This window comes from Protobothrops mucrosquamatus, unplaced genomic scaffold, assembly GCF_001527695.2.
Source record: "Protobothrops mucrosquamatus isolate PMUCROS unplaced genomic scaffold, P.Mucros_1.0 scaffold42, whole genome shotgun sequence".
Classification (NCBI taxonomy): Eukaryota; Metazoa; Chordata; class Lepidosauria; order Squamata; family Viperidae; genus Protobothrops; species Protobothrops mucrosquamatus.
The window spans coordinates 298616-322703 of record NW_015386424.1 but is presented as its reverse complement, the minus strand read 5'-3'; the positions used below and the strand labels follow the sequence as shown (position 1 = coordinate 322703).

Below are 24088 nucleotides of genomic sequence, written 5' to 3'. Positions count from 1 at the left end.
GTTTGTCTGGCATGATTTGTTTTTAATAAACCCACGCTGGCTTCTAGTAACAGCTTTGCTCATTTCTAGGTGTTCACAAATCTTCTGCTTGATTATCTTTTTTCCAGTATTTTCCCAGGTATTCATTTAGACTGATTGGTCTATAGTTTCCCTAATTCATTTTTCCCCTTTTAGAAGATTGGAACCATATCAGCTCTTTTCCAATGTTCTGATAGTTCCCCAGTACACCAGTCTCTTTGAAAGAGTATGTTCACTCATTTTGAGATGATATCTGCTAAGTCTTTCAGAATGCTGGAATGTAATCCATTTGATCCTCAAAAAAAAATTGGAAAAATCATATATAAAGAGCAAAGTTTTGACTATTTTGATACCTATCCATCTCATTGATTTGAATTGTAAGTAAAAAAAAAAAGTGTACCTATTTGAAGCAGGCAACTAAGTGAAGTCAGTCCTGAAAGAGGCAAGATGGCTTAATAGTGAATGAGAGGGGGGGGGAAAGGGGGGGTGAAATCCCCAAACTGGAGAAGAAAATTGAAAATCTGAGTTTTGTCTATTATAGAGGCACTTGGCTTTCTTATCCGTTCTGTTGCATTGTTTTTATCTTCTCCAAATGTAGTGGGCCAAGTATTTTAGTGTACTTAAAAAGAATGGAGCAAGCCCATATAAGGCATGTATTATGGCATATAAAACAAATACATAAACTTTAAACAATATGGCAAAGCATCAGCCAAAGAGAGCAAAGCCATTTTTTAATAAATCCTGAAATTTACCCCATCATGTCTACAGCTTGAATGCCATTCAGAACACATGGAAAACCTTTACTTCAAAATTCAAAAACTCACTGTCAAATTGTTTCTGAAGCAGTGCCCATTGTGTCATCCATTTCCAAAAGCTTTTTTTTAAAAAAAGATTCATCTCAAGAGCCAGGGCAAAATTTCCCTCTCTCTTACAGCCTCCTTTGGCAATCCCCTTTTTCAATCTGGTTCTTTTGCAGAAATGAAAAACTAGTTCCCAGGACTGATAGCGTTCCTTGCCAGTAATTTCCAATAACTTGACAGTCTCCCTCTAGTTCTTTTTTTCACTCTGAATAGAATTCTTGCTTCATCAAATTCTGCTTCTTGTATAACCGTGTAATTAGAACTTCTTAAGAAAGCCAATGTAATCATGGCCAATCAAATCATGATTTGAAGGGAAAATGGACAGAAGATTTGCCATCTGTGGTTGCATAACACCAATCAAATTTACATTTGTCTTTTTTTTTTTTTCACCAACACCAGTGTCACTGAGCTATTTGTAGCCTGGTCAACTCAGAACAAATTCCTTGGTTAATTTCACCTACCGTATTTTTCTTGAACTTCAAAATATAATAGTATGTACTGTCTGCAAGGGTTTCTGCAGAGGGAAAAGGTGTTAAAGAATTCAAAATGTAAAAGAAACGAATTTGATGTTGTATTGTTTAACTGCTGCCCGTTTGCTGATAGCTCAAAACTGGAAGAGTAAAATTTTACCTACAATAGAGGATTGGAGACTGAAGGTTTCGCATCTTGCTGAGATGGCAAAGATTTCGGCTTATTTGAAGGATCACTCAAATGAACAATTTTTAAGTTATACCTCTTCTACCTAACAAATATAAGTTTTATTCGTATCTTACCATCTTATATTCAATCCAAAAATTTATTTTTAAAAAAAATATATATATATATATATAAAGTGGATGAATACATCTTATTGTAAAACACCTCAATCCCTATAATTATGTTCCAATAAAAATCAACTTATCATAGCTGGGATTAGGTTCGGGAAGTCCGGGTGGGGGGTGGGAGGGGGTTTTAATTGTGATGTATTTGTGATGTGTTTTTTTCTTATGTTGAAAATAATAAAAAAAAAATTTGAAAAAAAAAAAATTCAAAATATGATGACAACCATTCAGTCAAAGCCTCATCCTTTTTTAATGTAAGAACATAAGCTGTGCCCTGGTGAATCAGACCCTTAACTCATCTAGTCCAGCAGGCTGTTCTTCCAATGGCCAACTAATTGCACAAAGCCCACCAGTTCAGAGGCAGCCCCACGTCTATTTGGGCTAACAGCCACTAATTCCCATGACTTCTATAAAATAGGACAGTGATGGCAAACCTTTTAGAGAGCGAGTGCCCCAAAACTGACCCTGCCCCTGCCCCTGCCCCGCCATCCCATCCTGCCTGCCCGCAGGGCCACTCACTGCCTCCAGGGCCCACCGCAGATCGCCCAGGCATCCTTGCAGCGCTATGGCGGTCACGCCCTCTGCCCGCCCCCTGCAGCATCAGCTGTACACAATGGGGTGCGAAGGCAGTCTTGTCTACGCTGCCTGGCTGTCATGTCCTTGGCTGCGCTGCTCCGCATGGGCCACGCTCAGGGGTGACTCTCCTTCAGGGGGGCTGCTGCAGAGGAGGGGGTCGCGGGGGAGGCGAGGCTGGGGCAACGGCACGTGTGCCCACAGAGAGGACTCTGAGTGCCGCCTCTGGCATCCTTGCCATAGGAAATAGGACCGACCCTTTTGAAGCCAGTAAACTGGTAGCCAGCACGGTGTCTCATGGTAGTGAATTCCAAAGTTGAATGATGCATCGTGTAAGAAAACATTTCCTCTTGTCTGTCCTGTTTTTTGACTGGCCCCAATGCCAGGATGTTTAGCTCTTCATACCTTTTCATAAAGGACTTTTCCCTTTTCTGCCACTCACCTTTATGTCCTGCTGCTGGTAAATCTGTTGCAAGCTCCACCATGTATTCTTTAAATTTGCCAAATAAAATGTGAAAAATACTTTTTCTCCTGAGATGAAAGGCCTTACAGAATTTGTTTTGGCACAAAACAACATAAAAGATGAATTTATTGTTTGGCCCAAAGATTGTGGGGATTAAGCTTGTGTTCCTGAAATAGGAGCCTGCTGAAGCACAAGTCACTGTGATCTGGCTAGTTTCCATTTGGATAAGTCTTTTTGCAATTTTCTTGTCTTCCATTTTCTTGACTTAAGGAAAAGCAGTGAGATCCACACTGGAACAGATAAATCAATGACTTAAAAGTCTTTACTCATCCAGAAGAATTTCTATTGCTCTAATTGTTAGCTCTTGAACAAAATGTCCTACACAGGAGCCTATGGCCTTCCCTATATTTGCTGAACCACACTCTTAGCAGCCTGGCAAGTATTATTAATGGTTAGGAATGCTGGAATCATAGGTCAGCAACAAGGGGGAAATTACAGGGTCCTACCTGGGCCTTGTGCTCAGGTGGCCTCTTGAAGTGCTTTCACAGAAGTTGGCAGGCCACTCTTCTGAAATGGTTTAGCAGATTCTGTACAGAAAGGATGGTTGCATTAGATTACCCCAGAGATTTCTTCCAACTTATAATTTGGGGCAGTAGCAGATGGGGAATTATATACAGAGCTGGAATAGTGGACTGGACTCAAGTAGAACTAAAAGCAATGGATATGAAGACCAGAAAAATAATGACAATGAATCATGCCCTTCATCCTCACAGCAACATTGACAGGCTCTATCTACCAAGGCAAATAAGTGGGCATGGAATGCTACAAGTACATCAGATGGTTGAAGAAGAAAAAAAGATCTTTGAAAGAATATCTGAAGGCCAATGAAGATGCACTGAAGTTAGTATACCAGGAAGGTTTCCTGACTACTGGAGAGACCAAACTGGCCTACAAGAAAGACCAATTAAACAACAGAATGGAGGCATGGGAAGATAAAGCACTATATTGCCAGTACATTAAAAAAATAGCAGGGAAAGCACATAATAATAAGACCTTACAATGGCTGAGAGCAGGAAATTGAAGAAAGAGACCAAGGGATTAATTCTGGTTGTACAAGACCAAGCTTTAAGAACAAATGCATACAAAGACAGAATTGAGAAGACAGCAACAGACAGTAAGTGCCGCCTATGCAAAGAAGCTGAAGAAACTGGACCATCTGGAAAGCTGCTGCAAGATCGCGCAGACTGACTACAAGCAAAGGCATGACAAAGTAGCAACAATGGTACAAGAAATCTGCAAGAAATATCAGTTGCCTGCAAGAAAGAACTAGTGGGATCATAAAATAGAGAAAGTCTTAGAAAATAAAGAAGCTAAATTGCTCTGGGACTTTAGAATTCAAACAGATAGGCACCTACTATATAACACCCCGGGCTTAACAAATGTCAATAAGAAAGACAAAAAAGTCTGGATAATGGATGTGGCAATGCCTGGAGACAGCAGAATAGAAGAGAAAGAACTGGAAATGATAACAAAGACCTACACATCGAAATATAACGATTGTGGCAAAAGCAAGCAAAGGCAGTATCAATAGTAATAGGGGCCTTGGGTGCAATCCCAAAACAACTAGAGCACCACATGAATTGACATTCACCGCATTGACAAATTTGCCATCAGTCAATTGCAAAAGGCGGCCTTACCAGAACAGCTTCCATCCTGCAACAATATCTGTAACAGCAACAGATCCCACACTACTTTATCATGACACCAAAAGCATATTTACAAAATGGAGCCCAGTAGTACCTTGGAAGAAAAAGGCTGCAGACCAGATCTTTCTGATTTTAATATCCTTGCAAAAATATTACATCAAAGCCCTTATCTGTAAATTCCTCTTATTTTAAATAGCATGGCATGGTTTATATTGTAACCTGAACACTCTGAAAAGTGGTTTTGAACTTTTTACCTTTTTTCAAAGATACCTAAGCAAGATATTTTTGTTCTTTATGTAAAAGGTTGAAAACTGCATGTGTGTAACATTTAAATGTAACAATGAGCTATTTTTTGTCTTGTAAATGCCAAGATTTACTAAGAAGGATTTGGGGGCCCCTTGTGGACAAGCGTATTTTGGATTATGTCACATTTGGACCTATGCAAAGTAAGTTGAATTTGCCTAATTCTGCAAAAGCTAGCAAAGGATCTTCTAATTTCACACGGAAAACAAACCAGTCATTTTCAATTAGAAAATTAAAAACCAAATATTTAAAGCTCACGAGACTATATGTTCAGTTTTATTCCAAAAATAAGTATAAAGATTTATAGTGCATAGCATATTCGAAGCAAATATATTTCTCTTTTAAAGGGATGCCTTCATAAATATTTATTCTGAGTTTCATAAAAATGTTCTCTAGCTCAAGTCCAAATACTGTGTTGATACATCTTAAAACATAAATACTATTTACAAATAGGAATTTAAAAAAATATTTCAGCCATGCAATCTGCTAAATCCCACATATTAACAAATTCATCTAAAACCATCAGGCCATATTTGTGCATTCGGATACAGGCCTCGGCATTTTATAAGGCCTGCTGCAAAAGCAGGTTTAATTTCTCTGCCTCTTCTGGCTGAGGCAGGGCCCATATTTTCTTGACGTATTTAATGTCTATGGTTCCAGATTCTTTGGCAAGCGCGATGCCCAGAACGCCACTTGGTTTCTCAGGTTCACCCAGTACAGCCATTGTTATAATCCTGAAGACAAAGCAAATTAATAACATTTTATTTAATAAGGAGAGGAAAAGAGAGCAAAGAGCTTCCCTGGGATTAACTGGCATTTGCTTTCTTCCTTGCTTTCCAGAATGGATTAAAATACCTCCTCGCTCGATAGGACCATGACACTGCTCAGCTTAGACTAACTCCATGTGGATCCTCCTCCTCCTCTTGATTCTCATCTTGTATGGCATTTAAGAAGAGGGCAGGCAACTACCTTTCATAGTGGAATTGATTTTTCTATTGAGGAGGATAGAACTAAATTAGTGATTTTCAACTTTGGCAACTTTAATATGTGCGGAGTCCAACTCCCAGAATTCCTCAGCCTGCTTGCTGGGGAATTCTTAAAGTCGTCAAGGTTGACAAACACTGGACTACAAGATCCCACACTTCCATATTCTATCACCATATCTGAGAAGACAATTCCTTGACAGAGGAGAACAAACCCTTTCCACTTGTCTGACTGGGGCCAAATTTAGATGGGGAGAATGACTGAGGTAATGATTGAGACCATTGTCTGGGGCTACCAGATTTACACCTGCATCTCCCAAATGTTATGTCTGTCTTATTTTCATTCTCAGCACCTTGTTTAAGAACGTTCGAAGACTAGCCAGAATCAAGTGAGGAACAATTAGAAATCAAAATGGCACATTGTCATGATATTCACTTCAACTCGTTGGTGAGAATAATCTGAACCATGGTCTCTCAATCTTGGCAAGTTTAAGGTGAATAGTCTCTCACCTTAAGTTGCCAAGACAGAGAAACACTGTCTAAGCCACATAATCAAGCAAGAAGAGAAAAATGTGAAAAATTTCCTTTCTTGCTCCAATTGGGAGAATTACCTAAACACAGATATATGATCCTGGATTAAGGAAACAAGATTTTCTCTCAACATTCAGACAAATGCTCCAAAATGAATAAAAAATAGGGCACAAGTGATGGTTCTACCTGCTTGCCTTTTGCTTTCCGAAGCCTGAAAAATAATTGCCTGGCTTTTGCTTAAGCTCAAGTGGATTTCTATGGGATCAGGACCTTAAAAAATCAGGACCCCAGACAGCAGAACTAAACCAGGAGAGAAAAATCAGCAACATGGCAAATGGGGCATCATGATATAAGCTCACTCCTTAAGACAGGGGTGTCAAACTCGCAACGTCACGTGACGTGTTGCAACATATTGCGACTTTTTTTCCATTGCCGGCAATGGGGTGGGTGCAGTTTTGGCATGACGCATCCGACCCACGGGCCTGCAGTTTGATATCCCTGCCTTAAGACATCAATGCAAGTTCAAAAGGAGGAAGGATTGCTTTGTGAATCTCTGCCCACCTTGTTGGTCTCAAGGAACCATATTCCTATTCCTGCAAATGCAAATTCAGTTTTACTTCTCATCTTCTCATGATTGGAGCATAGGGAGAGAAAAAAGCAAGGCCTGCATTCAAACCTCATTCTTTACCATTTTAAGTTCTTCATCCATGTAACTGAATACCTGAATGGAGGCTGGTATTTATGAAGATTAAAGTCCAACAAGCCTGTTTGTTTTCATTTCTACCCAATTTGTACAATTGCAAACCAAAGAGCATCCTGTAAACTTACTTATCAGACCAGATTGGCTGTTTGGCTACAGGTGACAAATCATTTTCCAAAAGATCCCAAATATAAACTACAGATGTGGCATCCAAAACAAAAAACACAGCTGGCCTGGTCAGAGCCCACTGGAGGGCGATTACTGCTTGCCCTGCTGTGCTGTTGTTCCACTGCATAAGTGGAAGCTCTGAAGCCATTTGGTGCAATCTAATGCTCCCATCTGAACAGCCCACCTGAAAACATAAAAACACACAAAACTTATTTTTTTAAAAAATAAAACACCACACCATATTTTATGATTAATGTATTTTTTTAAGACCAGGTTTCCCAACTTAACTGATGACCTCTGGTGGTCCAAAGGTATAGAGTCAAAAGCATGGACATCAAATTAAAAAAAAAATGCATGACATAAATGGCTGATCTCTAAAGAAACCACAAAAGTATGCAGGATTTTAGCTTTCTTCATCTGAGAAGAACCTCTTCCTGTGAATTTCAGTGATTACTACTGGATTATTATTGGAAGTGGATTATTGCTATTATTATTTGAGATCTTAAGGACACCCATCAGGTGAGGAATGCTGAGTAAGCCTTGATGGCCACAGACACCATTTGACTTGATGGCCACAGACACGCTGGCCTTCAAAAAGTGTCAGCAACAAAGCTGTGGCACAGAGAAATAAAATAAGACACAAACTGTTTTGCTTTGCTGGTTCCTTCTGTAATGCATATTGCAAGAATGCCACCACCTCTCAACACAAGGGCCTGGGGTATGAAGAAGAGTGCAGAACGAATGCACTTTGATCAGCCATTTAATGTCCTAGATGCGAAGTTGCTCCTAAGGAAGAAGCTTCCAAATGACCAACATCAGGGCTCCTTCTATTTAAGAAGAGCAACAAACTCAAGCCTTTCCATTGATGACAACTGCCTGTTAATCCCTATCCCACATACTTTAACTCCTGACTTGTGAATCTCACAACTTTGACTCTGTAACTGGACCGGCGGATGAATCTTCTACAAAGTTTTGACCCTCAAACTTTGCCTGACCACTCCAGTTTTGGACTTGAACTCTTTTAAGGCAAACTTATAAAATGTGGGCAAGGAGGACATTTGTCTCTCTACTACATGTGCATATGTTCGCACTTGCTCGTTTACTTACTTTGCAAAAGTAATTTATTTATTTAAGTGTGCAATTATCTCTCTGTGTGCTTGTGAACGTTTGACCTGAGACATGACAGCTATTCTCACTTGACGATTTCGATGAGTTGTTCAGGCTGCACGGTACAGATTTCCTGCAGAGGCCTTATGGCAGTAGAGCAGTGTTTCTCAAAAATGGCAACTTTAAAATTTGTGGACTTCAAGTCCCAGAATTCCCCAGCCAATGGGGGGAATTAGGAACTCCAAAAAGAGAGTAACATCTGAGCCTAACTATTAATGTTGCTCTATCTGATAATATGAATAAAATTTGCAAAACCTAGTCCAGAACTGTAATGGCTACTGCTCTACAAATTAATTATCCATAGTATGTTTAATTTTAAGTCTAACTTTCAGACCTTCACTGACACGACACAACCTGAATGATTCCAATCAAGAATGTAGAAGAGCATCCATACCAAAAAGATTGGCTTTCCAAAAGGTGAAAAATCAATTGCATTAACTTGGGTTGCTCTTGGTCCCCCTTGCTGGGGTTTGAACCACTTGGGAGGGACTTTCAGCTCGTGCCTTGTGCCATGGCTCACCAAACCCTGTGGAAGTTTTGAAAAGGAAAAAAAAAGGCAATACTACATTTGGTGAAATAGTGCAAAGAATCTGGGCTTTGTCAATAGCAACCCCAGGCTCACAATACCACTCTTAAAAATCTACTAGGAAAAGTTGGCAAGAATGAAATTAGATTAAGAATATTACTCACAGCATCTGTTCCAACAACAAAATGATTGGGATTTGAAGGCAGAAATTTAATGTTCAGTGTCTGGGGCACTCCCAGAAATGTGTAATCTTTTGGAGAAATGCTGAATATAAGAAACGTGTATATTAACAAGTGAAATTGCAACAAATACAGAAGTACAGAGTGAATCTCTTAGATTTATTAAGCAGCCAATCTAAGCCTGGATATTCCATTCAATTCCCCATCTGGTTTCCCTATTTTTCTAGTGATTTTAGATATAATAATCTTGTTCAGAATGAGGTTTATTTTTTAGACAGAGTGGTGAGTGGACATTCCTCTCTCAAAGCATATTTGTTATTCCTTCCAACAATATAAAACTTGATCAGAAGTTATTCAGGTAGAGATTCCAGTTTGGACAAGCATTCATATGTACATATTTGTTAGATGTATATCCCACCATCTTCAGGGAGGCCCTCCTTTCTCCTATTTCTTCCCATAATAACCTTATGAGGTAGGTTGGGTTCAGAAAGGTTGGTTCTCACGTCATTCAGGGAGATTCTGTTGCTGACAGTAAATCTGAACTTTCTCCAGTGCCATCCAACTACTACACAATCTAGTGTTTCTTAAGATGTGTGGACTTCAATTCCCAGAATTCCTTTTGTTGGCTGGAGAATTCTGGGAGTTGAAGTGGCCAAGGTTGAGAAACACTGACTCAATCAATCACATGGCTTGGCTCGCACTGATGCTGCAATATGACCAAGCAAACTTTTTGTCAAGATAGGATTTGAAAGATAGGGCTGTGCATCTGAAGCACCATTATTCAAGCTTTCTTCCATACTGATGTGATCTGCTACTAAGGAACTACTATTCCCCCCATTGGAAATCTGCCAGAAGTGATATAAGTGCTTTCAAAGAACAACCAATTAAAAATATGTGTTCTACATATTTTACCTGCAATTCAGCTGAACGGTAGAGCTATGAACCAATTTAATTTTCCCCCCAGGAATTAATCCTGAAAGTAATAAAATGCATTGTGGTAATTATAATAGCAACAATTTATTAGTACTGATAGAATTAAATAGCAGGGCAATTTTAAATCCAAGTATGACTTGTCAATTTATGTTTACAAGTTCTGTTCACAAATTTAACTAGGCAGAAAAATAAATATATATATACATTCAATATGGCATACATGTCTCCTGTTAATTGGCCAATATGGCTGCAATCTTTAATGACTGCCAGCAATGCTCTTCCAGCAGTGAAATTTGCTCTTAGCCTGTGAATAGCTAGTTTCTAAATGAGACTCTCTTGATGTTTTTCATAGCTTTTGTCTCTCTGTTGAAAGGTCCCTTTGCTTGCACTGTGCCTCAAATCAAATAAATCTTTAGTAGGTCATAGTCGAGCACATAAAACGCAAGTCAGAATTAATTAAAATAAAAAACAAAAGTATAACTGTTCTAAAATATCTAAAAAGGATTTGGGTTAATACCACAGCATACTATTCAACTATACCATAGTACTTGACAAGAAATAAGACAGATGCAATAAAAGCATCCTGAGATAAAACATATCTGAATGACTAAAGTATTTAGTAAAAAGTGGAAATAATGTGGTTCCCTAGTTCACATGGCTAAGCCACCAAAACATGATGAACAAGATTTTTGTTCTTCAATTGGCTTGTTAACAAGCCTGATTTGAAGCTGGCAGAGCAACTGATTCGGCATAACTGAGGACTATAACCTACCTTAGACTAGATTAGGCTGGCCCAAACTAAAGACCTGATTTTGAGACCTAAATATGGAAAGACCTATCACCTGGGCGCAGTTACAATCAATGCTTGTTAAATATAACCTGTGCGTCTTTGCGCCTAGTCCAGCACTTTAATCATGACACCCAACTGCAGGGTTTCTGAAATTGTGAAGTGTATCTCCCTTGGGAAAGTGCAGAAAGAGTCCAGGGGAGGTATGAGGAACCTTTTAGTTGTACATTGTTACAGTAAATCCATGTTTCCCAAAGTTTCACTGTATTGTTTTCATTGTTCATTTGAGTTCATTTTGGTGCTTGGATTCTTAGAAGAGATGGGTATGTTAAGATTACACTAAAGGGAGGTATAATGGCAAAATGTTTAGGAACCCTTGCCCAACTGGTTCTTTCTAATTAAATTTACTTACCCAAATCATTTTGTGAGCCAGACAAATCTCCTTTCTGAAGTTCAACAACCACCTAGAAAATGTCAAAAAGTAGCGTCAAAGAAGAGAAAATGTCACAAATGTCCGGTACATACAGATAGTTCTCAAGTTAGAACCATAATTGAGCCTGCCCATCATGGTCATAATTCACAATGGCCGTAAAACCATCATGTGATGACCTGATTTTACAGCCTTTTTTTGCAGCAGCTCTTAATGTCACAGTTGTTAAGTGAATATCGTGGTTGATAAGTGAACCAGTCGTTCACTTTGGGTGCAGTTTTGCAGAAAAATGGAAGTGAATGCCGTTGTGGTTTTTTTTTTTTGTGCAAAACCATTAGAAATCATGGTCATGTGACCACAGGATGCTGCAAGCTATCATAAATGTGGCCTGGTAGCTGAGCATTTTGAATATGTCACATGATTGGGAGGGTGGCAAAAGTCAGAACTTCAAATCCTGGTTATTTAAGTGTCCCCCCCCCAAGAATAGTTTTGTCGGAACTTTGAACAGTCACTAAGTAACCAGTCATAAGTACTTCTAGTAAAGTTAGAAGTATGCCAATAAAACAGATGTTGAGAAATATAGATGCACTCTTGGCTGTAATGATGCAATGGAAAAAGCTCAAATTTTCTTGGGAATAAATCTGTTCAAATAGCAGATGCATGATGCTAGCAATGACAAGAAAGCAAGGCATGCATGAAAGTGCATTATGAAGCTTTCGCTTGAAAATTAAGATTTACAAATTAAGATTCAGAAACAGAGTAATTAAGAATTATATTCATGACCTTTAAGAACACGCTTTCAATTGCAATGGATGCCTTAACTGGTTGGAAAAGAAAACAACATGTCCCAGGTGAAAACCAAACCTTTAAGCATAATCTGGAAAGCTGTCCTTAAAAAGAGCAAAGGAGATCAGGTTGCAGGAAAATGGGACTTGCCCTGCAACAAAACCCTGCCTGAATATTATGATGCCTTAACTGAAGATTGGGCATGATACAGATCCCATTAGTGTTGGTTGGTTGAGACCAGAAAATTTGCCTTTCCTGCTGCCTTTTCTGCAATAGCCCCTGCTCTGTGGAAAATTCTTCTTTTGGAGATTAGAACTGCCCCAACCCTGTTGGGTCTTTTGTAAGTCTTTAAAAGCCTGGCTGTGTTAAGGGCCCTATTTCCTAGCTTTACTGTTAAATGTCTCAGCTGCTGCCTATATTTATTTGGATAATAATAATAATAATAATAATAATAGTAGTAGTAGTAGTAGTAGTAGTAGTAGTAGTAGTAGTAAAAGTTGGAAGGGACCTTGGAGGTCATCAAGTCCAACCCCCTGCTCAGGCAGGAAACCCTGGACAAATGGCTGTCCAGGGTTACCTGGCTGGACAAATTTCGGACAAATGGCTGTCCAGTTTCTTCTTAAAAACTTCCAGTGTTGGAGCATTCACCGCTTCTGGAGGCAGGTTGTTCCACTGGTTAATTGTTCTAACTGTCAGGAAGTTTCTCCTCAGTTCTAGGTTACTTCTCTCTTTGGTTAGTTTCCATCCGTTGCTTCTTGTCCTGCCTTCAGGTGCTTTGGAGAATAGCCTGACTCCCTCTTCTTTGTGGCAGCCCCTGAGATATTGGAACACTGCTATCATGTCCCCCCCTCGTCCTTCTCTTCGTTAAACTAGACATACCCAATTCCAGCAACCGTTCCTTATATGTTTTAGCCTCCAGTCCCCTAATCATCTTTGTTGCTCTTCTCTGTACTCTTTCTAGAGTCTCAACATCTTTTTGACATCGTGGTGTCCATACTTTTTATTGTTTTTAAATGCTTTATTAATTGTTTTTATACCTTTGGAATTGTAAACTTTTCAGAAACTGATTGAGATGGGAGGCTGTACAAATTGACTAAATAAATAAATAAACTAAAAATATATCTCAATTTACCCATAGACTAAGAATCCCATTTTCATCCATTGAAGCAATCTGAAATGAAAGTCCAAGCATTTCTGTTGGGAAAAAACAGTACATAAGTAAATATATTTACAGGAATTCACAGATAAACTTTTAAATCTTTCCAACTACATCTAACTTCTGAAAATTAGGGGCATTTCTGTGCAGCACTATTGGTACTCCCCAATTTCTCTAAAATGTTGAAGTCAGGGATGCTCTTGCCAAGCATACTCTTGTTCAGGGGTCTTCAAACTTGGCCCTTTTATGACTTGTGGACTTCAACTCCCAGAATTCCTCAGCCAGGCACGCTGACTGAGGAATTCTGGGAGTTGAAGTCCACAAGTCATAAAAGGGCCAAGTCTGAAGACTCCTGCTCATGTTGACCTAAAACCACTAGGAAGAGGCAAGGAATACTAGCATGAACCAGTCCTGCAGAAAAAAGGTCAACTACATGCTGCTATCCCCTACCAGTATTGCCAAGAAAGGCTTCCTGCATTTGGCCGTTTTCCTCTAAATCTGAACCACTGGAGTAAGGAGAAAGCAACCTGGACATAGAAACAGCATTTCTCCTTCCTATAAATTCCAAATGAAAGTAGCTGCAATGCTCTGATTTGAATTCAGCAGTCAGGTCCTTTTTCCTAACAGCTGCAGCAGGATTGCAGTCAGAAGATTCTTTATGGAAGAATGAATAATGAAGAGAAGGAGCTTTTACAGAGATTGTTACACTGTTGAGCAACTGACTGGAAGGATTAAGACTGTATTGGCTGATAAAGGCTGCTTATATAAGAGGAAAATTAAGCCTTCCACTGGGAATTTGTAACTGACTAGGAGAATTAAGATCCAGTGGCTGATAAGACAGGGAGTCCTGCATCAGTTCCAGTAAATAAATCACTTCAATGCTCCACTAAATTACAACGCTGTATTGTATCTAAGTGGGTCATTTGGGATTTATGGGGTTTATGGGGTGGTGCACTAAACCAAAGTACAGGTTGACTTTGAATTATGACTGTAATAGAGCCTGCCCGTTTTAAGTTGCAAAGTGGATCATCATGTGACCAACCCGATTTTCTGATTTTTTTGTGGCAGTTGTTATGTGGACCACTATGGTTGGTAAGTAGATTCAGAGTCCTTAAACTAACGTATTTGCTATGAGGCTTTTTTGTCAAAAACTAGAAGTAAATGCTCATTATTATCAAAAATATTATTAATCATGGATGTGCAACCATAGGACGTTGCAAACAGCTGAAAATGCAGACCGGTTGCCAAGCACTCAAAATGCAGCCACGTGACTGTGGGAGGGGTTGGTTGTTGGAACTGTGGAATGGGATCAAAAGGTACTTTTTGGGTGGCCCATCATAACTTTGAACTAACATGAGAACATGGAAACATGAAATGATTTCAAATTGGTGCAGAGTCACGGTATGCCCTTGCTTTCCTAAAGTCATGCAGGTAGGACATGCAACAATGCTGATCATCTATTAGAGCAGTGGTTCTCAACCTGTGGGTCGGGACCCCATTTGGGGTCGATCGACCATTTCATGGGGGTCGCCAAGCAAGGCTGTCCGCCATTTTTTTTGTCCATTTTTTTTGTCCGCCATTTTTTTTCCCCTTTTCCGGCGGGTGCCTTACCTCCCTTGGGCTGGGCCAGCTGGTGGTCGGCCTGCTCCGTCTCTGCCGCTTGCCAGCTACGCCTCGGCCGACGCAGGGGGCGGAACCACGCATGCGCGGCGCTCCCGGGCAGGGAAAGTCCTCGACTTACGACCGGTTGGGTAGTCCTCGACTTACGACCGGTTTAGTCCTCGACTTACGACCGGTTTAGTCCTCGACTTACGACCGGTTTAGTCCTCGACTTACGACCAGTTGGGGTCGCGGCATTAAAAAGGTTGAGAACCACTGTATTAGAGGGTTAAATTTATATGACACCTTCCCTAATCGAGTATCCTCAAGCCAAAGCAATTGAACATATCATAAGACATCACTCCATAAAACATCAGAATCACATGTAAGTTAACAAACTGCAGCAACAGTTTGCCCTTTCTCCAAGAGTTCAAGGCCTTTCTCCAACAGAGTAACTGAATTTGGATTGAAATTCCAGACTGCAGACTTGGGATTTCTGTATGATTCAGAATGAAGCAACTAATCTTTTGAAATAATATTAGCAATTTGTACTCAGTACTTTACATACCTTCCTGAACAGAGAGATAGGAGAACCCACAGTTCTGCTCTTTGAAGACAGAGGTGGAAACAGGTTCAATGGTCAATACAGTACAAGTGTGATTTATTGTGGCAAACACTCCATCTGTGTTTAAGGAAGAAGCAAAGTTACAATACAGTAGTTATTAATTAAGACCACCCCCTTCAATCCCAAGCTCAGTGATTTTCAATATTATACCAAACTGTGGTATCCTTGTGTCATTCTGGCAGGGCAGGATTAGTGTGTGTGTGTGTGTGTGTGTGTGTGTTACAATGAATTGGAATATTGCATTCAGCCCTTTTGGAGGGATGTACTCAAAAGACAATTTTGAAGGATTCTTGTTCTAACCAACCAACCAGTCATTGGATTTCTGTTAGAAACAGAAAGATCTGGGGCGGGGGGGAAACTGGCCAGTCCGGATCCTCTTAAAGAATCAACTGCAAAAATGAAGAGTTCACCTGGAGTTGATGGTCCCAATGGCGCTGCAGCTGGCATGAATAATCAGGTAGGTGTTTTAGTCTGTTTCAGCTGATTTACCACTGTATCCCTTAAAAAAAGTTGACAACCACTGGCTGTGTATATATCAGTACTTTCTCCCATTCACTTGAATGAGACTCTTAGGTAAATAGTGCAGGTAGTTCTCAACTTACAATCATTTGTTTAGTGACTGTTCAAAGTTACAACAGCACTAAAAAGTGACTTATGACCTGTCCTCACACTTACAACCATTGCAACAATGACATTCTTAACACTTAACAACAGACATTCTGGTTCCAACTATGGTCATAAGTTGAGGACTGCCTATAACAGGATTGCTACCTTAATGAACTTGGTTTTCCTCCTCTGGCTCATCCTTTGGCTTAGCTTTTTATTATTTATAATGCATTTCTTTTATAATGGAAGAAAGAATTAAGAAACAGAGGTGGAAGTGAAAACTCGTTCTACAAACTGACACTGCCCAGCTCAAGGCTGAGATAGGTGTGATTATTCAAGGTACACTAACTAACCAGTAGAAAATGTAGGAGATCTAAATGTCCAATCGGTTTCATTAACTTTCACACAATGGTGCATCCTTGAGTCTTCTCTGAGATCCCACACTAGGACCGAACCATCAACTGTTCCAGCAAACACCAAAGTAGCTTTACAAGGACTAAAGCAGCAACATGTCACCTACAGGGCAGAAGAACATATCTCAGAACAGAATAATAATGCCCTATTTTTTTCTCTCCAGGTTTAAACCCAACCCTTTTGTAACCATTTATTCTTAACCCATAATCTAATAAGTTTATGTTCAGAAAAATGTGAGTGCTTTATCCAGTATTTCATTCACGATTGATTTGACTCCCTGTGGGTTCCATTTTCACCAGCATGGCATCTATCGGCATTTCTCAATGGCTACCTTTCTTCTTGTTTGCAAGGTCTCTTACCCCATCTGACTTATTCATAACACATTTGGTGGCCAAAGTATTTGAGTTTCTGCTTCAATTTTGTGGGTAAGCAATCTCCTTCCCCCAAGGTCAGTGTTTTAGGCATGTCTAGAACAAACTCCCAAAATCTCCAAGTTCTGAGGAAACCCTACAGTGAAGCATACCTGTGATTCACAAAGCAATAGTTTCTGAGGACTAGAAGGCTGCCAAACATTCCACACACAGATGATGTATTTGCTATCCAGTGATAAGTCATTTGATGTTTCGGGAAGTTCATGAACTGAAAGCAAAGCCTGTCTCTGAGCCTGTGAGATATGCAGACAGGATATCCTCCGACCTAAAGGGAAGAGTGAGATGAAGCTGGTATTATTTGCATTGTTGGGAGAGAAAAAAAAGCCTAAGTCGAAATGCCAGGAAATAGAAAAGATGAGAATTTGGCTAACTCAATCCTTTTCTTTTCAAAATAGATTATTAATGTTTGAAGAATGAAAAAAAAAATCCTTCATCCTCCTCCAAAGCTGATCCTCTAAAGATATTTTGGAGCTTTATGTGCAAAAACCTCCTACAAATATGTACGAGGAAAAAAAAAGAATGATAATGCCTGAAAACCAAACATCAGAATGAGTGTAATGATGAAGGCCCCAAGATGTAAACTATGAGACTGTGAGTTCTAGTCTTGCCTTAGCCATGAAAGCCAACTGAGTAGCTATGGACCAATCACCAGGAGACTTTGAGTTCTACTCCCATCTTAGCCATGAAGGCTTCTTGGTTGACTCTCTCTCAGTCCAACCCCAAAACATCAAAATAACATTTATTTTCCCACAACTAAATTCTGATGGAAACCAAAATGAATTACTGTACAAAGTAGCTGAAAAAGAAGATAGGGGCTGAAATGAGAAATATTATTTCACTTATTTATTTGCTTCTTTATTTTTACTATTAGATTGAAAACCTGATTGTGGGCTTCACAGAATCATTTGGTTGGCTGTGAAAAACTACATGTTGGACTATCTAAGGTCATATATTCTTACATCACATGATGGAAATAAAAATATTCTTACCATTCAGGAAGGGAAGATTTGTATTTAACTGGAAGCACCTATCGCTAATAGATAGGCTGGATGGTCGTGATCTTAGATTCCGCCTGGGCTGGGTTGCTACTTGATCTTCCTCAAGTAAAACTTCAATCACCTTCCGAAAATATTAAACAGTTGGGAACGTTCTATCAGTGTTGATTACACAACTTCCAAGCTAATTATGCACGTAATTGATACAGCCACCCAGTTTCCAGATGCTTTTAAGGATTGCAAGAAAACAGAATCTGTGGCATGTCCAAAGTGGTATTTGGGTTTCTTTTAGCCTCCATCCTTGCCTAACAACAGAAAACTATCCTACACAATAGAACCCAAAGGAGAAAAATAAACATAAGGAAATTGTTTCAAATTATCATTGGGTCACTGTATATGTGATAATATGTTAAATCAAGCTAAGTTCAATATTACCATTTTTTAAAATTACCAGAGCCAGGAGATCTGGTGTAGTAGTTAAGCTGCTGGTCTAGAAATCAGGATACTGTGAGTTCTAGTCCCACCTTAGGCATGAAAATCAGTTGGATAACTTTAGACCAATCACTAGGAGACTCTGAATTCTAATCCTGTCTTAGGCATAAAAGCCAACTGGGTGACTTTGGGTCAACCACTGGAAGACTAAAAGTACTAGTTGGTTGAATGACTCCGAGTCAATCACCAGGAGATTGTGAGTTCTAGTCTTGCCTTAGGCATGAAAGCCAGCTGGGTGACTTTGATCCAGCCACTTTCTCTTTTGGCCCAACCCACCTCAGAGGATTGTTGTTGTGGGGCAAATAGGAGGAAGGAGTATTAGATATGTCCACAGTCTTAAGTTACTTTTAAAAGTAATAAAGACAGGATAAAAAAATCTAATAAATAAATAAAATTACCATCATCATATATGTACTATTATTAGCTAATATTATTGATGACTCATAATAATTTGAGTAACAGATCATATACATATAAATTATACCTGACAAGCAGATCGTAGGAAGTTTGCTAGTCTCTGGGAATCAATCTTTGGCGTAATGGCAGTTACATCATGGCTGCTTTTGGGACCTAAAATGAGACATGAGGTCGTAAGAAGGAAATAAAGAACCATTTTGCCCATGCTGGAGAAAACAGTGACATATAAAATTTCCAAGCCTTGAAGATTCTCTAAGAGTTTCAACAGAGTTCTCATCTGCCTGCCTGCTTACTCAAGTCTTAAACTAACCAATATTAAGAGAAAGAACTGGCTAGCTTAAGACTCTTTTTTAAAAAAAATAAAAATAATAATTCTTTGGTATGAGCTTCCACCAGAGATTCATCATGCCCACTAGCTGCAATGTTAAACAAACCTCTTGTTTTCATATGTTTCTCAGTTTGGGGGTTATGTTCCAGCTCTGTTTTAAACAGATTTTTTTTCTCCTCTTTAACTGTCCTGGAAAGGTTTTGCTACAAACGTGGGCCACAAATAATGCTGGCTAAAATAAATCAAGGGAAAAAAAGAGATTTAAACATCATTATTTTTTAATCACCTCCAGATACAAGGGCGGTTTCTCCAGGATGCTGTGTCCATTTTTCTTGAGTTTCTATTTCATCTGTCTGAATATCTCTGTCCAGGTTATCCTCATTCCATTGCACATAAGCCTAAAACAGAAAATGAAATTATCAGCCAAAACTATTCTTCCATATCTGATTATCTGTATTTATTACCATATTCCAGGATATTTTACTTAATAGACAAACATTTGGTTACCATACTGTGTTATTATCCACAGATAAGCTGGCAAGGCTGGAATGAATGGCTATTTATTATTTCTGAATTCTATTTTTATACTGCCTTTTTGTATATACTCAAAGCGGAACTCATTTTCCCTAGGAAAGCTAAATTGAAGTTGCTGACTAATAAGGGCTATCATATGAGAATTATTTTGTAACATCTAAATAAATATTTATATGAGTGCTTTTTGTACTTTATTATATTAGAGCATAGCAGAAAGTGGCAAAATGGATATTTCACTTTCACACGCACACACACACACACAAAAGCACTGAAATCTTGCAGATTTCTTTTTGTCAGACACTGTCTATACACTAGAAAATGGGTGTTTATATTGCATCATGGCTGCACCACTCTGACTTTTCTTTTCTTTTTTATAATATTTTATTAATTTTCCAATTTTACATTTAAGTATTTAAAAAGCAACGTGGTGGCTGGGTTAATCAATAGTTCGATAACAAAATCTTTAGTACAAATCTCAAGTTACAACATCAAATATTTCCTCTCTTTTTCCCTTAACGTTTACTGTCTTGTATTTAAGCTAATAAAGTTCTTATATCAACTCAGTAAAAACATCAATGTTACATTTATCAATAAATTTTAGCTTATACGTATCGTAATTATTTTTTACATTCAATCTTCATAAACAATCCATATCCTGTTATTAATTTTTCCCCAATTTTTAGTTTCCCATCAATATTCCAATTTAACCTTTAATGTTTATAATTTTCAGGCTTTAGGTAACCAAAATTTCTCTTATCTCAATTCATAACAGAATCTAATATCCAAAATACACATTTTATCTATTTGAATATAATCTTGTTCTATTTTCTAAAAGTTATCTATTTCCCACCATATTAAATCATCTACTTAATAATACAATATCCCCTTTAATAAATCAAAACCATTATATATATTACCTGGGTTAATCAATAAATCAAACATATTCATTTTTTTTCTTTTAGGTCTAATTTTTAAATATTAAACAGATAAAATCCTTATTTTCAACTAATTTCCAAATATTTTAAATCTAATGACCAGAATTCCCCTTATCTCAACTTCTCCCTTTAACCCTCTAATTAATAATATGAAATCCCCTTTAATAAATCAAAACCCCAATTTTCTTCATCCTTATTCTGGCTTTCTTCCTTTGCCAACTAGGCTTCCATATCAGTGCTTTTGGATCGTCAAATAGATCTCCCTCTATTACTATATATGTTATTTGAAATAAAGGAGATCATTTAATTGCCATTTTTTGGAAGGACTAGCCCATTTGTATTCATTAAGTTGTCTCCCTATTATTCCAATTCCCCATGATAGCCCTATGTTTATCTTCCATTCAATCTGTTCTTCTTCTTTCTCAAATTTCTTCTGATTTATATAGAAAGTCTTTTCCATTTTCAGTGTTGTCACCCACTTTTCTGGATTTTCCATTAACTGTATTTGTTGGTCAATTGAGTCCTCTGTCTTAATATCTGATTGTTCCACTTCTTCTGTTATCTTCTGTGTTGTTAGTTCTTTGATTGTAGTCAAAGTTTGGGTTTGTGTATCTAAGCTGGCATCTTGATCTTTTATTGTTAGGTCTTATTTTATCACAAGCTGAAAGAATGGTTTCATATATTGCTTTCAACATGGAAAGGATCTTTTCCTGGTCTTCATCCATCTCTTTCACGTGTTTATAAATAATCTTTATAGTAGAAATCGTTTTCTATTCTTAGAGGGTGGGATAGAAATTCCCTTCCCTCTCTCCTCTCAGGGGGAAAGATACTTCAGGCAGCTTTTACAGGAAAAGAAAGTACTTAGGGTAAAGAGAAGATCGGATTTCACCCAGTTTCATCGGCGTTGCTTTCGAAGTGCTTGGTGGTAAATTTGACTTCGGCTGTCTGCAGCCTAGTAATGGGCCATATTACTATGGCTGGTCTTTCCTCCGCCAGTTTGGAGGGCTGCCCCGCGATCAAGCAGGGGTCCCCTCCTTGCTCGTCGCCCCTACCGGGAGACTTTCAACCCTTTCCAGGGTCCCCCAGCAGAGCAAAACCGAACGCGGAAGACAGAGCTTGCCTTCCAGCATCCGGGGCGGCCGCGATGGCAAACTGGAAGTCACCACTTTGACTTTTCTGACCCCACCCTGTGTTTACTAGTTGTCAGACTTATCTCCAGCTGTGGACTACAACTCTTGAATTGTACTATTTTTCTCTTCTTTTGTCATCTCATAACCTTCACTGTCTGTTCCCTTAATTCAACTTAAAAATCTGTTGATACCAGCATCTTTTAATAAAATAAAATGGAATAAATGTGAATAATTGGGGTAATATTTATTTATTTCATACCTGTTTGGTGTTTATTTTCCCAAAGTTTCGAATGTACATATCATATTCATTTACTGGAGGCAAATCCAACAAACAGAAGCTGACTGAAAAATCCAGGTCAATGAGACGAAGAAGTTCAAAGCTACGTTTCCTTGAAAAATATGTCACAAGACAGCAAAATGTCTATTAAACAGAAATAAACTTTCATTGGTTAGAAATATTCTCTCTCTGAAAGTAAGAAGCATACAGCATCAAGGCATCTATTCCCAAAAATATTTTATGGTGGTTATTACAATACACTATACAAATGAAAATGTTGAGTTGATTAAATGCTTTTTGGGATATAAAATGTTCTCTTTCTAAGTGCTTTCTGTGTTTTTCAGAGTGGTACTACTCAGTACTCTTATAATTATGCCGTTTCACACACTGCACATAGAGCAATTTGGGCTTGCATATCTGCCTACCAGATATGTGCAAAGTTTGTTACATTCATGCTTAACATTTCAAGGTATGTGTGTGTGTATGCAGATGTGTGTATAAACAATCTTTTTTAAATATGATATATAAAGTGGTTCTATAGTACTTTTGCAATAAAAAGTCATAGCTAATATTCCTGAATATTAAAAGCCGCAATGGACTAATAATAGATACATGTTGTAGAAGGGAAACTGTTTATACGGGCAACAGAAGATAGTCAAAAAAGCTAAAATTAGAAAAGAAAAAACTGAAGTATTTTTCACTTCTAAAATTGGTTTTGAAATGACAGAATAAAAGAATAATAGAGTTGGAAGGGACCTTGGAAGTCTTCTAGTCCAATCCCCCACTCAGGTAGGAAACCCTACACCACAGATATCTGCCACTATTGCAAGCCTATACCACAGCCCAATATAGCTCTAGAAATGATTGTGAAATGAAGATGTACAAGAATCGCTAGATACAATTAAGAAAAATACAGCTTTATCTCTTAAAGGGGATACCCAAAGCAAATAAGGGAAGGAAACAGCAACATAAATTCACTGAACTAGGAAACAATACAATTTTCTCTATAAACACCGTGGCTTGGAAAAAAATATTATATCATTAAGTTCCAGACCCATGAACGCATTCCTTTATTTTGACCCATTTAGATATGCTGCATGCAATCAATTTGGATACAGTATACATGACAAAATACTTTATTGAACTTTGTTCTATATACAGCAATTGTAATGTTACAAAAACAAATTAAAATGTCACACACAACCCAATTTCCAATAGTGTTTTTATATTAATGCCACCTACTTCTGTTGATTGGCAATTTTTCTGATACTTTGCCGTTGTTGGGCCATTTGGAAATCAATGAATTTTCCAGATGTGGGACACTGAGCCAGTGACACTTGCCTTTCTGTAACATAACAACATATATGAATATACTATGTATTGTTGTGTATTACACTACTTTACTATTGCACATTATCTCCAGTAAATTCCTTGTCCCTTTTCTTGGGAGGGAAACTGATATGCCACATAAACTCACAAATAAGGTACCAAACTGCAGCTAAAAATTGGATTTGGCTTCTCTGCAGAGGCTTCTCCAAGAGTATATAAAGTAATACTTTTTAAAAATACCTGTCTTTCCCATATGCATTTGCAGAGAAGCTTATCCATAGACAACTGCCCCTTGAATTTGTAATCAAAATACTATGAAAAATGTGAAGTGGCTTATCCGCAGGTGGCTGATTTTTTGTGGTATTTTGGTTAAAAATTTGAGGGTTGGGTTATTCACATACGGGCTTATATCCATCTACAGATAGTAAATCAAAATAAATAAATCATTAAATTAGGTTGAATAAATCTAGCATTGTTCAATTAGGATCAATTCATATCTATAAAGCAGGGATTGTTACAGCACAACTAGTCTGAATAGCCACAATTTGGTAAGTGTGGCATCTTTCCATCCATATTCTTTTAGCCTAATCTGATCCATGTTATGCTATTTTCCCTGTGCTGGACATTACTGAATATAAAATATGTAATGCTGTGTCTCTAGTGCAATGTTTCTCAACCTTGGCAATTTGAAGATGTGCATACTTCACCTCTCAGAAATCCCCAGCCAACATGGCTGGCTAGGGAATTTTTGGAGCTGAAGTCCATGTTTTCAAATTGCCAAGACTGAGAAACACTGCTCTAATCTAAATAAAGGCAAGACCCAATGATGCTGTGAAAGACAAAGGGAAAAAAAAGATCATAATGCCTGTGAGATTTATCAAGAGAA

At 38.3% G+C, this 24088-nt stretch overlaps 1 protein-coding gene across 1 annotated transcript in view; it reads right to left on the bottom strand.

Moving 5' to 3' along the window:
• Positions 1–4990: 4990 nt before the first annotated feature.
• The window catches only part of WDR60 (WD repeat domain 60), a 31278-nt gene continuing 12180 nt past the window's right edge, over positions 4991–24088 (bottom strand). The window contains exons 11-25 of the mRNA XM_015811487.1: positions 23116–23218; positions 21856–21985; positions 19284–19395; positions 18737–18822; positions 17755–17884; positions 16858–17030; positions 16274–16436; positions 15258–15371; positions 13067–13128; positions 11131–11182; positions 9911–9971; positions 8984–9083; positions 8688–8819; positions 7087–7310; positions 4991–5478 (exon numbers count right to left, since the gene is read on the bottom strand). Of these exons, the coding sequence (XP_015666973.1) occupies positions 5307–5478; positions 7087–7310; positions 8688–8819; positions 8984–9083; positions 9911–9971; positions 11131–11182; positions 13067–13128; positions 15258–15371; positions 16274–16436; positions 16858–17030; positions 17755–17884; positions 18737–18822; positions 19284–19395; positions 21856–21985; positions 23116–23218 (1814 nt within the window). The 3' untranslated portion in view covers positions 4991–5306. The remainder of the gene's footprint in view (positions 5479–7086; positions 7311–8687; positions 8820–8983; positions 9084–9910; positions 9972–11130; positions 11183–13066; positions 13129–15257; positions 15372–16273; positions 16437–16857; positions 17031–17754; positions 17885–18736; positions 18823–19283; positions 19396–21855; positions 21986–23115; positions 23219–24088) is intronic.